The sequence below is a fragment of the Petromyzon marinus genome, chromosome 4 (assembly GCF_048934315.1).
Source record: "Petromyzon marinus isolate PM22_M1 ecotype Great Lakes invasive population chromosome 4, UKy_Petmar_22M1.pri1.0, whole genome shotgun sequence".
Classification (NCBI taxonomy): Eukaryota; Metazoa; Chordata; class Hyperoartia; order Petromyzontiformes; family Petromyzontidae; genus Petromyzon; species Petromyzon marinus.
The window spans coordinates 23978262-23992346 of NC_133670.1; the positions used below are offsets into that span (position 1 = coordinate 23978262).

Sequence of the window (14085 nt, forward strand, 5' to 3'; positions counted from 1 at the left end):
TTTCCCTCTACTTTTAGAATCAACATCACGCGTTTAGAGTATTTGGGTGTGATACGTTGCCACGTGATAAGCCACTTCGTTGAGCTGCTATCGTTTGTGATGGCCAGGTCACTTCTGAAACAGAGCTACATAGCTTAGTGGGACTTACCCGGTGAAATAAAAAGAATAGCAGTTCATAGTTTCCTTGTGCCAGCGACCCCTTCCACCTGTGACCTCTCTCCCACCGACACCCCACCCCAACCCCACACCGCCCCCACCACAGCTCACCTTCACGACGTTCCACCTGGAGCCACACACCACCTGCTTGTGGGACGCCGTCTCCATCTTCAACGGCGGCGCGCCAAGCTCGCCGGTCATCGGCCACTACTGCGGCACGGCCGGGCCCGGCACGATCCGCTCCGGCTCCAACAAGCTCGCCATCCTCTTCAGCTCCGACAGCAGCGTGGTGGCCGCAGGCTTCCACGCTGTGTGGGACACCGACTCGGCCGGTAATCCGCCAGCACGCGCGTGCACGCACCCCTGCCGCCGTCGGCCCAAATGCAATCCGATCTCAAGCTGAAACGAATTATTTAGCGGCGATGCTGCTGCTCTTGCTGCTGTGGCAGTGATGCGCGAGGACAAATGCATGTATGTCTGTTGAACTTCTTTCGCACCGTACATAGCCGATCGTGCTGAGACGACTGAAAATTGCCAGGGTGGGTGTCCCTTTCACCACTGAATCTCGGAAAGCGCTAGCGACTCGTCGTTATATTTTTTGGAGAGAGGGCGTAGCGCCGTTGTCTTTTAAAAACGTTGTACCCACCGCAGAGAACTGTAGCGACAAGGCCGCACTCTATGATAGCTAGTGCCAAACTGTGCCACACGCCCTCCCGCATGGCCTTGTGGGTCGATGACGTCCACGTACGTGTACAACCACCTTGCAGTATTTGCAGAAATTTACCCAAGCGTTCGGTCTCACTGTGAAGCTGACAATAGCCAAATCCCATCACCTCATTCACAACACCTTTGCCATTTTTGTTGTTATAGTTATGATTTCCATAATCAATACAATTAACAAGTCTATCGGTGATTAATTTTCAGATGAGGATGTTTTTTTCTGAAAATGAGACTGCGTCTCTCGCAGGATCAATCCTGCTGAAAATTATTCCTAAACAAAACGTTGAGAAATTAGGACCTCAATTAGCGTGAGATGTCAATAACGAGCATCTGTCGAAAAGACACCACACGGAACGCTGCCCAGGCGCTCACACACACACACATTCACACACTCGCTCACCCTTCACTCACCCACACTCACCCGCTCACGAACTCGCTCACCCTTCACCAACCCACCCACCCGCCCGCTCACCAGGGTGCGGAGGGATCATCCACGCGGAGGACGGCAGCATCAAGTCTCCGGGCTGGCCGAACCCCTTCCCTGCCGACTCGGAGTGCACGTGGACGCTCGTGTCCCACGAGAGCCAGCACCTGACGCTCACCTTCGACCCCAATTTCAACATCCCCACCTCCGACTCCTCCTGCAGCTCCAGCCACGTGCAGGTGCGTCGAGGGCGCAGGGGCGGTAGGGAGAGGCGGAGGCGGGCGGTCGGTACCGGTCGAAGCGTCGCTTCGTTGACGTGACGAACCGGAAAACATCGCCATCGATTTTGGTTTTCACTTGCATGAGGCGGACATTTCAATGCTTCCTTATGGTCGATGCTGGAACGGATTCCTTTGCCACCCTTCCCTTGCCGAGTCACCCTTCCCTTACTGAGTCACCCTTCCCTTGCTGAGTCACCCTTCCCTTGCCGAGTCACCCTTCCCTGGCTGAGTCACCCTTCCCTTGCCGAGTCACCCTTCCCTGGCCGAGTCACCCTTCCCTGGCCGAGTCACCCTTCCCTTACCGAGTCACCCTTCCCTGGCTGAGTCACCCTTCCCTGGCTGAGTCACCCTTCCCTTGCCGAGTCACCCTTCCCTGGCCGAGTCACCCTTCCCTTGGCGAGTCACCCTTCCCTGGCTGAGTCACCCTTCCCTTGCCGAGTCACCCTCCCCTGGCCGAGTCACCCTTCCCTTGGCAAGTCACCCTTCCCTGTCTGAGTCACCCTTCCCTTGCTGAGTCACCCTTCCCTTACCGAGTCACCCTTCCCTTGCCGAGTCACCCTTCCCTTACCGAGTCACCCTTCCCTGGCTGAGTCACCCTTCCCTGGCTGAGTCACCCTTCCCTGGCTGAGTCACCCTTCCCTGGCCGAGTCATCCTTCACTGGCTGAGTCACCCTTCCCTTGCCGAGTCACCCTCCCCTTACCGAGTCACCCTTCCCTTGCCGAGTCACCCTTCCCTTGCCGAGTCACCCTCCCCTTGCCGAGTCACCCTCCCCTTGCCGAGTCACCCTCCCGCCCCGTTGTCCCCCTACAGGTGTGGAACGGGCGGCGTGAGACGGACGAGTCTCGCCTGCTGCTGGCGTGCGGCACTACGGCGCCCAGCCCCGTCGTGGCGCTGGCGAACCGGGTCACGGTGCGCTTCCAGGCCACGGGCGCCGCCACCGCCGCCGGATTTTCCGCCTCCTTCTCCAGCAGTGAGTCTGAGCCCCGCCACCAAGTGGTGGCTTCTTCCGTCGTCTAAGTCAGAGGGATGTCGTCTCCCTCGCCTGCTGAGGCGGCAGGCCGTGGGTTCGATCCGGGACCCCCTGGCGATGCCCGTCGTTGTATATTTGGAGTGCGTGTTTTCTCTCCGATTTAGCACGGTCGGCTACGTATGGTGCCAAAGAAGTTCAACGTGTACATGTACACTCCCCGCGGTGATCGTGTGGGTTTTTCTCCGGTTTTGTCCGCCTCCTGCTGCTATACGTATCGACGTGCGATGATGAAGCCGCTTCGTTGAGCAATCACGTGTGGCCAGGTCGTCTAAGCAAAAGAGATCATAGCACAGTGGGCTTCACCTGGTAAAAGATAAAAGAAAAAGCGGAATACATCATGACTAATAAATCATCATTGTCATCATCGTGCTTAACATCATCATCAAACATCCTTATCATCATCATCATTCTCATGATTATTATTGTCATCATCATCGAACCTTAATATTTTCTCTTCCGTCAGTCGTGCCAACCCATGCTCATTTGAGTTGGAAACCAGCTGTGAAAGTTCCTTATTCCATTAAATGTAATTATTATATTTAAGTAAATACACAGCCTTGTAATGCACTGCAACTTTTCACTGAATCCAGAGGTGCGGGAAACAACCGACAAGCGCTTGGGAAGGCAGCCACTACTGGCACCAACAATTGGCCACGCTCTGTGGTCCTATGTAGGTTCAACTCCAGCAATGGTTTTTAAATGCGTGTGAGAGGAGAGAACCCACATGTGCGAGGGAAGGACAGCACTCAATCCCCGTACACACGGAATACGAGGTGTAAGTCGATCCCGCTCGCTGTACCGCCATCGTCCTCCGACAAGCCGGGAGACGCGACCTCTCGGCCCGATGTCTGCGGTCCATCAATGCTTCACCGCCCGCACGGCGCTGGATTGCAGCCTCGCGCAGGCGCCAGCCTGGTTCAGTCGCGACCGCCGCTGACCTCGGTTTTGACCTCACGACCTTCGGAGCGAGAGGCTGCGCGGCTCGCTCCGACCACCGCCACGCTCCGACTCATCCGGAAATCATTTCCAGCGCCGGTTCTCGTTTTGCGTTGTTTCGATTTAACGTAAGAGAAAAAATGTTCGAGTCCCTTTTGTGTGTGAGCGACATCTGGGCCTCGATCAAAGGTGCTAAATAAATGTAAGGTAAGATGAAGAGAGCGCAGCGGGAGTCAGGTGCAAAAATTATAAATGCGCGAATCGTGTAAAACAAGAACGAGGAGACATTTATAAAGTGATGGATTTTAAAAAAAGTATCACAAGAACATTTGAAACTTGTACATTTGTGCTGTGTTAGAGATGGCGATACAAGACGTATCATGATTCGATTTAAATGAATATCACGCTTTTAAATATACCCCCTAGACGTGCGCTGCAGGAAATTTCCCCCCATTGTGCTCATGCCTTCAAAGACAAAGATCCCCTGTACAGCCTGAACAGACTTTTGGGGCAAGTGCTGTTAGCGAGCAGCACCTATGAAGGCCGGCACGGCACACGTGGGGATGAGTGGTCAACACCACGCCTGGCTACCTTTGTTTCCCCAGTGGCGATGTTTACACACCGCACCAGGTACTCATTTGAGGCTGAGTCGACGTAGGGGGAGGTCTAGGACCTGTTTAGATCATCGTCACTGGCGTTAGTGGCCATGAGCGGGAATTAAACTCTGGTCGCCAGGTTCATAGCGCAGCGCTAACCAATGCTCCACTGCTCACCGCTGGACAGACAGAATCATTATAACCAAGGCACGTCTGGGGCACAAAAGCTAAATATCGTACAGACGTGGGTATAGCAGCAACAGCAACAACAAAAAAACATGGACACAACTGGGATTGCCAATTTTGAGGATGAGTGTCCAATGAGTGTACGTACTCCCCGCTATCGCGTACGGTTGAGAAACACGGCCAGATTAACAACAACAACAACAACAACATACTCTTTGGGTCTTTCGGTAAAGTCACGTAGATAGAAAAATATTAAATAATAAATCACGACGTTTCGATCGCAACACAAGCAATCTTCCTCAGGTGAAAAAAAATTGTGTTGCGATCGAAAAGTCGTGATTAATTATTATTTTTCTATTTACGTGACTTTACCGAAAGACCCAAAGAGTATGAATTCCTGCAGTCACGAAAGCAATAAGTCAACAACAATGGAGAGATGCGTGGGATTAGTAACATCGAGAGGCATCTCGCAAGGATGCGTGAATTCGCGAACATACGCAGATTCATGGGTATAATTTAAACTGTTAATAAACGAAAGTGGGCTTGGATCAAAACAAAACAAACAGCTTGCAAACAGGCATGATGGCCGTTTCATAAAGAATAATGATGGAGTGGCGGCCGGGGAATGGATAGCAAGGACGTCGACCGAGGATATGGAGCGGTGAAATCCAGCGTGGGTGGAGGTGCTGGGTGGATTCTTACATTGGCTTTGGGAGGCCTTCATCCAGCAGTGGATTGACCATGGCTGATGATGATGAACTGCTAAACGCGAACGTGCCGGATGCCGAACGTGAACGTGATATCCTCAAAGTGCAGTGCCGCGGTGGCGAGATGTGAACTACCTCGCATGGTGTACAGAGCGTCGAAGGTTCAATCCTGACTGTCTGTATATTTGGAGTTTGCGTGTTCTCCCCGTGGTCGCGTGGATTTTCCTCCGGGTCCTCTGGTTTTTCCCTCCACATTTAGAATCAACGTGCGTTTGGAGTATTGCCCCCTATAAATTTCCACGTGCTAAGCCACTTCGTTTGGCTACCATTTACGGCCAGTTCGCTTCTAAAAAAGGGCAATGCAGCTCAGTGGGGACTTACCTGGTAAAATAAAAGTAGTTTCGTTTAGCACAATGGCTATTACTCCCACGGCCGGCCTGCCTACACGTCCCCAACTCGCGCCTGTGGTCACGGCTCGAACCCTGACCCTGCCCCATCCCCCTACCCCTCCCTCGCCAGGCTGCGGAGTGACCCTCGACGAGCCCCAAGGTCAGATCCTGTCGCCGAGCTACCCGGCGCACTACGGCGACAACCTCGACTGCCACTACCTCATCAACCCCGGCAACGACTTCACCATCATCCTCTCTTTCCAGACCTTCCAGGTCGAAGGTACGCGGACTCCGCCTGCCCCCCTCACCTCCGTACACCCCCCCCTCCCCCCCCCCCACTGAACCCTCCCCCCACCCCTATAAATGTTATTATCATAATCGTTATTATTCCATTTAAACGTTGTGTGCTTAATTCTTCCAGTGAGCCGATTCAAGGCCTCTCAAAGTTTATTCAAAATCACATCACCCAGATTGCACCCCGATGTCGGAAGCTAGGCATTGTTGAGTCTGGACAATGCTTGCATGAGAGACTGCGATGCATGCCAGGTGGTTATAGGCTGCTTTGGAGGAACTCGTTTGGCAGCAGAGGGCAACGCAGCATGGTGAAGTATGGAAATGTGACCCAAATTACCTGCATGGCCTGGGGAGTCCAGCAGTAAACCGGCAACAAGTCTGTAAACTAAACTGCATTTTTAATTGGGATCTTTGTGAAACAAACCCCACATGCCAGGGGACAATAGTAAAACATGCACACAGATGAATCAGCTGTGCACCCATTCTACGTCCTTCTGAATGCCACTTTGAGTTTCAAGCCCCACAGGTTGGTAGCTTCACAACACTTCCATCGCGATCTCCGCACGACTCAACCAACCTTGCCTCTCAAGAGCTGGGCTAGCAGCAAAACTTAATTTCCGCTAGATCTGTCCAGATCAGCGATTGGCTCAAAATATTTCCACGCCAAGTACACCACATCCAGTATAGGCCTCTATCCCCAGCTACAGGCATTAGACGTGTTGTGCGGTAATACACCGGCTCAGTACCTCCCCAAATCCCCACCGTCCCGTCTGTCCGTCCGTCTGTCCATCTGTCTGTCTGTCTGTCCGTTTGTCCATCTATCTATTCATCCATCTGTCCAACACCGTCTGTCTGATCGTCCGTCCATTGTCTCTCCGTCTCTCCGTCCATCCAATCTGTCCGTCTGTCCGCCCGGTGCGTCCCCGCTCGTCGGGCCGTGCGGCGGCGCAGGTCACTCGACGTGCGCCTACGACTTCCTGAAGGTGTACGGCGGCACGTCGGAGAGCGGGCAGCTGCTCGCCACGCTGTGCGGCCTCACCATTCCCGGCGTGGTGTCGGCGCACGGCCCCATGTTCCTGCACTTCCACTCCGACCCCTTCATCGAGGACAACGGCTTCCTCGCCGCCTACCAGGCCATACGTACGCGCGCACAGCCACGGCGGCACGAAACCACTACAAAGTGTGGCTTTCCTTGATGCAACCCGCAGTCTCCAGTAATAAAGTTACAAAATTATCCTAGTCTGCATCTACACCCAGGTTAGTTAATTTCACCGCTTTGGCCGTAGATTTATGCCGGGAAGGAGTCACGGTCATCGTTGCCATCGACGATTTTTGTCCACTCAGAATCTTCGGTGATTTTTTTTGCTATCCGCTCCATCAACGAATATTTTGCTCGCTAATTTCACGAACCAAAAAATTTAATGCTGCAACCCTCCATCCTTCCCCTCGTCTGCTCCATCCCTCTCTCTCTCTGCCGGCGTTCCGGGGCGCCAGCTTGTGGAGGGTCATTCACGAACCCGTCGGGATTCATCAGCAGCCCGACGTTTGGGCAGGTCAACTACCACAACAACATGAACTGCTCGTACCACATCCAGGTGGCGGAGGATCGCATCGTTAACCTCAAGTGAGCGGCACGTGGGTTGGGAGGGGGGGGGGGAAACTCTCGGTGAGTAGCGAGACATTTTAGAATGGAGATTTCCAAGTCAAGTAACACCTCGAGATACGGAGTGGATGCGGTCCTGGAGCTCCGCTCGTATATTGAAACGTTTGATGAGAATAGGTTTTACCCTTTCTGGCAATAAAACGGTTGTGTTAAGATGTTAACACGCCAAACAGAATCCTTTTTCAAGGAATCCTGTCTGCATTAACCACACGTACCTGTGGTGAACATGCAAAAAAAAAACATGCTCTGAGAGTACATACATTGTCTTTGAAACTGGTTGGTCCACACCAGAGACAGCTTTCTTTAGAGCCTAGTCTCAAACAGTGTTAGACCAGAGGACGCCAAAAGGCGAACAGCACAAAGACAATGCCACTATCAGGGCATTCATAGCTCGGAGTGATCAGCTATAATATGGGACCTTTCTTGAAACGTTGTATGTTGAATAACTTATATTAGTGATATAAGGATGCCTTCCCAGCCTTCGTAACTTACCATTTCATCCTATAAACACGTCATAACTTACCATTCATATTGTAAACAACGATCATTTATATTGAAAATAATATTATATATTTTATATTGTGCAGGATAAAAAAAATTAAACTGACATTAATAACAAAAAAGTAAAGTGACGTATTTTTTTATGATTTATATAATACCGTAGATTGATCCATTTATTATTTTATTTTATTTCTAACTACGTGACTTTACCGAAAGAACCAAAGAGTATGGATACCTGCAGTCTCGAAAGCTTCAAATAAAGATTGATCAATGTATTATTTATTTATTCGTATAAGTGTACTTAATAATTATTTAACTTTTAATAATGGTAAACATAATGGTAACAAATACAAAGTTTGTTCGACCAAAACTTTGTTTATTGAATATACGCACATCGAGGTATGACTGTGTATGTGTAAAACGAACTCAACACATTCGTCAATGAGTGGACCGCGCGTGTTTTGTTACTTGTACAGATGCACCACTGCCAAAACTGCAGCAGAAGCAACAGCATCGAATAATTTGTAATCCAAGTGTAGGACCACGTCGTGAGCTTTGTCCGTATCAAGCATTCGCCGCACGCTACCACGAGCATCTTCAGGTCCTGAAGATGCTGTCTAGCCCAGAAGATGACACGTGAGACATTTTACATTCCAATAATCAGGAATGCACCCGATTGTCAGAGCTCAGAAGCGAAGCAGATATCAGCCTGGATAGTGCCTGCATTGGCGACCAACGTGATGCATAACCAGCATTATAGGCGGCGGATCTACGTGGGGGGGGGGGGCACGAATTGTGACAATTCATCGAGTCACAGGCGTTGGAGGGTGAACGTCTGCTTGGTATTGGCGATGGCTCCGCGATGTGTTTGCGTGTTGTTGGGGCGTCATGCGGCACAACACGAACGAGCGCCGGAGAGCTACGCGGCACGACCGCGACCGCCAACGCGGCAAACGATGGTGGCGGCGGCGACTCGTAGCCGCGTGCCACCTCCGCTGTTGTCGCCCTCCAACTGGCGCGGTTGGCTACGCACGGCGGGAAAGAAGTTCAACATCCGTACGCCCAAAAATCGGCCGCTCATTCTAATCGCTGCCCATCTCTGCAACACGTAGGTTCAACTACATGCACCTGGAGGCGCACTCGCAGTGCCGCTACGACTACGTGGCCGTGTACGACGGCGCCGACACCTCCGCGCCACTGCTCGGCACCTTCTGCGGCACCGAGGTTCCCCTGCAGCTGCACAGCTCCGCCCGGGACATGTTCCTGCTCTTCGTGACGGACGCCTCCGTCACCGCCGGCGGCTGGCAGGCGGCGTACCGCACCACGCTCGGTGGGCGCACACGCGCACGCGCGTTCACACACACACACACGCGCGTTCACACACACACGCGTTCACACACACACGCACGCGCGTTCACACACACACACGCATTCACACACACACGCACGCGCGTTCACACACACACACGCAGGCACGCGCGTTCACACACACACACGCACGCAGGCACGCGCGTTCACACACACACACGCAGGCACGCGCGTTCACACACACACACACACACGCACGTTCACACACACACGCAGGCACGCGCGTTCACACACACACACGCACGCAGGCACGCGCGTTCACACACACACACACACGCACGTTCACACACACACGCAGGCACGCGCGTTCACACACACACACGCACGCAGGCACGCGCGTTCACACACACACACACACGCAGGCACGCGCGTTCACACACACACGCAGGCACGCGCAGGCACGCGCGTTCACACACACACACGCACGCAGGCACGCGCGTTCACACACACACACACGCAGGCACGCGCGTTCACACACACACACGCACACACGCACGCGCGCTCACACACACGCACACGCAGGCACGCGCGTTCACACACACACACACGCAGGCACGCGCGTTCACACACACACACACGCACGCGCGTTCACACACACACGCAGGCACGCGCATTCACACACACACGCCGGCACGCGCATTCACACACACACACGCACGCAGGCACGCGCGCTCACACACACACACCTGTTTCAAAATCATTCTTCCATCACTATTTGCCGTTGCGAACCGACCGATGTGTTGCCGCGCATGATCTTGCGTTCCCGCAAAAACACATTTCGACATATTGAACACACAACTCAATGCACAACGCCACACGGTGCAACACCCGCATGCACACTCGCACACGCTACACACTGCAATATGCTTCACACCCCCGTCCCGCAATGCGCAGGCCCGGCGCAGGGCTGCGGAGGGATGCTCACGGGCGACACAGGAGAGCTCAGCTCACCGGACATTAACGGTGACGGGCAGTATGAGAATGACCTGGACTGCCGCTGGACCGTGTCCGTGGAGCCGAACAATCTCATCACGCTCACCTTCAGCGCCTTCGAGCTCGAGTCGGCTATCCAGGACACCTGCCACTACGACTACGTCTCCGTACGTCACGACCCACGCACAAACACACACGCACGAGCGGGCAGAGGATCGGGGCACGAGCACCGCTGGTGAACACGGCAGAGGCAAAAGACGCTTCGTTAGTAGCCGTACGGACCGAGGAGAGTGCTGACAGCGAGCTCCTGCCCACAGCACATGAGATGGTCATGTGACCGGCAACTACCTGCTTGTCAAAAAAACGCAAACGTTTCAAAGCAACAAGGACGTGTGTACGGCCGGCTCCACAGCACTGTCACGTGGCGCGTGAAGTTTGATTATTTGCTACAATAGCAGCCAGGGACCCATGGCACTCATCATGAGCTGTGCATGACCCTTTTATCTTTGGCCTTTGGCCAACAAAAGTCTGGCCGCAATTGGTGGTGGAGATCAAAGCCTAACCAGGCATCAGGTTACCCATGCAACGCGGTGTTTTCGATGATTTATTATTAGAAATAGATTCGCCCCGTCCATAGGATGGACTTGCTACCGGATTATTGCTCTCTGCATCAGGCGCTGTGAAGAAGGGAGAAGGGTAATCTCCCAAAGCCTCGACATATCTTTGTGTGTGTGCCAACTGAATGTTTCATAAGGCAGAGTTAGCGATAACGGTGGACGGGGAGGTGTTTGTGGCCTGTAGCAGTGAGTCTGCACGTCGAAAGGGGGACAAACACCGGTGGACAGACCAACGACCACAAACACGGATCAACACATGCAGACGAGACAGGCGCGGCGTGCGAGAGACACCCAGACCGCTCCGTCCTCCCCCCCCACCACCCCCTACCCCCCCACCAGGTGTTCGACGGAGAGAGCGCGCTGTCCCCCATGGTCGGCCGGTACTGCGGTTCAATCGTGCCGCTGCCCATCACCTCCTTCAGCAATTTCCTGCACATCCACTTCCGCACCGACAGCTCGGTGCAGCGCGCCGGCTTCCACGCCACCTACCAGACGAGCGCCAGTGAGCCCCCAGCGGCATCGCGCACGCACGCCACACGCCACACGCACGCACTTACAGCAAACACACACGCACGCACGCCACACGCCACACGCACTTACAACAAACACGCACGCCACACGCGCGCCACATGCCACACGCACGCCACACACCACACGCACGCCACACGCGCGCACGCACAACAAACACACACGCACGCGATTACGCAGTCTCAATCTCACGCGCATGAGGTATCCGCATCTGCCATGGCTTGTGCGGATGCGGTTTAGCTCACGGTCCACCCAAAACCGCATCAGCCGCACAAACCGTGGCAGATGCGGATAGCCGATGCACAAATGGAAAAGTAAAAACTCTTCAGTAGCGTGCGACCGTGGTGATCCAGAACAGACCGTCCGATGTATAGCGACGCAATGCCCAAGCCAAAAATACGACGGAGGCATCACGGTGACGATACCCTCCGCCGTTGTCTTGCTTGGCCACCTCGGTGCGAAATTGTAGTTGTTGCTCTGCGTCTTCATCGGCCGCGCGAAAGAAAGAGATCTCACCCGCAGTCTCTCTGCCCCCCCCCCCGCCCCACCCTCGTTCACCACCACCCCCCCTGCCACCGGCTCAAACTCTCAGGCGTGTGCGGCGGCGTGATGAACGCGACGGCGCAGGCGCAGACCGTGACGTCGCCCGGCTTCCCCGACGCGTACCCCACGGAGTCGCGGTGCCGCTGGACGCTGGACGCTCCGGCGCAGGAGAGCGTGCGCGTCACCGTGACGGCGTTCAGCCTGCCGGCGCACCAGACCTGCTCCAACGACTACTTCGAGATCCGCGACCAGCCCATGGTGAGCGAGCGAGCGAGCGTGACGGGGCGCGGGAGCGGCTTCGTGTCAGAATCACAATGCTGATTTAGACTGGAGCAGGAGGAATCCGATGAGCTGTGAAGCTCTTTTCCACAGATGTCCAGTGTGGGCGGTTCAGCAAAGTGTAACCATGCCACGTGTGTCCCACGCCCTGTACCCCGTGCCCATCTGTGCCCCATGCAGGGAGACTATGGACAGGTCCGCCGTTACTGCGGCACCGACATGCGGATCCCTGACTTCTACTCCATCGGGCGCACGGTGCACCTGGACTTTAAAGTCGACACCTACGAGCCGGGCAATGGCTTCAGCCTCTCATTCCAGACTGCAGGTACTCTGACGCACCCCGATCGCTCCCCTTATCGTAGAATCGTCATCAGTGGTAGTCTTGCACAGAGTCTAAATCTGACCGAGGTAAAGACGCTAAAATATATAGTTTGCGACTCACACACGTTTGTCTTCTACCTCTTTCCCAGTGGCCCTAACCCTATACCACGTAGCCCATACCGTGTAACCCATAACCCGTGCCCCATACTCCGTACCCCGTAGTACCTGGTTCCTCCCACCCCATACCGCATACCCTTCACCCCATACCGCATAAGGGGCCGTCCATAAATGACGTCACGCACCTAGGAGGGGGGGGGGTCAGACATTTGTGACGATGTGTGACGAGGGGGGGGAGGGGTTTGAGAAATGTGACGTCACATCAAAATGCGCAACTTTAAGTAAATAAACACGTTCTTCTTAATTAAATAGACGTTTTTAATGTTTTCTCCTACAACATCAGAGTGCAGCGCCACATTAAATACGCACTACAATGACAATAGTTTAAAGCGATTTGAAGCATGTTTCATTTTTTTTGGGGGGGGGGGGGCAGAGCTTTGTGACGTCATACTTGAGGGGGGGGGTCTGACTTTTTGTGACGCCGTGTGACGAGGGGGGGGGGTGGGTAAAAAATCGTCAAAAATCGCGTGACGTCATTTATGGACGGCCCCTAACCCGTGCTCCGTGCTCCATACTCCGTACCCCTTTACCCCTTTACCTGGTCCCTCCGGCCCCGTGCCGCGTGACCCCGCACGTGGCGCGCCCGCCAGGCTGCAGCCGCGAGTACAACGCGTCGTACGGGTACTTGGCGAGCCCCGGCTGGCCGGCCGTCTACCCCCACAACATGGACTGCACGACGGTGCTGCGCGCGCCGGCGGGCAGCCTCATCTCGCTCTTCTTCAGCGCGTTCACGCTCGAGGCGCACCCCAACTGCGAGTTCGACTTCCTCGAGGTGACGGCGCCCCCCGATGCTGCCAGCAGACCCCCCCCCCACCCCCCCCCCCCAAATGTGGCGCGCTGCCGTTGTACGTTCATTTTGGTTGGTTATTTCTCTTTTAAGATCCGCGCCGTTATTGACGATACGTGTTGATTATTATTATTATTATTATTTTGGGGGCGGGGGAGGTGGGCTAAAAAAAGGATTGGTACCTTAAGTGTTTAGATGTTTAAAAAAATGTTAATTGAACACGGCAATGCCGCGAGATTTGATGTCTGTGTGTCCATCTGTCTGTAACTCTCGTGAAGATGATCCAATTTTAATTACATTTGAGGATAAAGTTGCGTTGCTATTAACCGACTCGGTCCCCAATGGAAAGCCAGGCGCATTCCTCAATGGAATGCCGGGAAAACTGACCAAAGGCACTTCTTAAAACCAAAAAAAAAATAACAGCGCTAAAAGGATTCACCTTGCCCGACATTACACGTCACGTGCTCACACCCGCTCACCACGACGTTGTTACTCGTGACCTCTCATCTCGTCGGAAGGTAAAGTTATTCTTGCTAACAAAACACTTCCGAGGGACAAACCCCACGTAGTCGCGACGCGATCGGTACAGAATCCATGCAAATCCATTACCTTTTCTTCCCCCCCCCCCCATTATTATTGTTGTTACAT

General features: G+C 53.9%; 1 protein-coding gene across 1 annotated transcript in view; it reads left to right on the top strand.

The window, feature by feature from the left end:
- CUBN (cubilin) overlaps positions 1-14085 on the top strand; it is a 77774-nt gene that overhangs the window by 59271 nt on the left and 4418 nt on the right. Inside the window, exons 52-63 of the mRNA XM_076060173.1 lie at positions 263-488; positions 1352-1539; positions 2393-2552; positions 5557-5706; positions 6672-6860; positions 7215-7344; positions 8997-9214; positions 10147-10352; positions 11142-11304; positions 11923-12131; positions 12333-12477; positions 13241-13422. Of these exons, the coding sequence (XP_075916288.1) occupies positions 263-488; positions 1352-1539; positions 2393-2552; positions 5557-5706; positions 6672-6860; positions 7215-7344; positions 8997-9214; positions 10147-10352; positions 11142-11304; positions 11923-12131; positions 12333-12477; positions 13241-13422 (2166 nt within the window). The remainder of the gene's footprint in view (positions 1-262; positions 489-1351; positions 1540-2392; positions 2553-5556; positions 5707-6671; positions 6861-7214; positions 7345-8996; positions 9215-10146; positions 10353-11141; positions 11305-11922; positions 12132-12332; positions 12478-13240; positions 13423-14085) is intronic.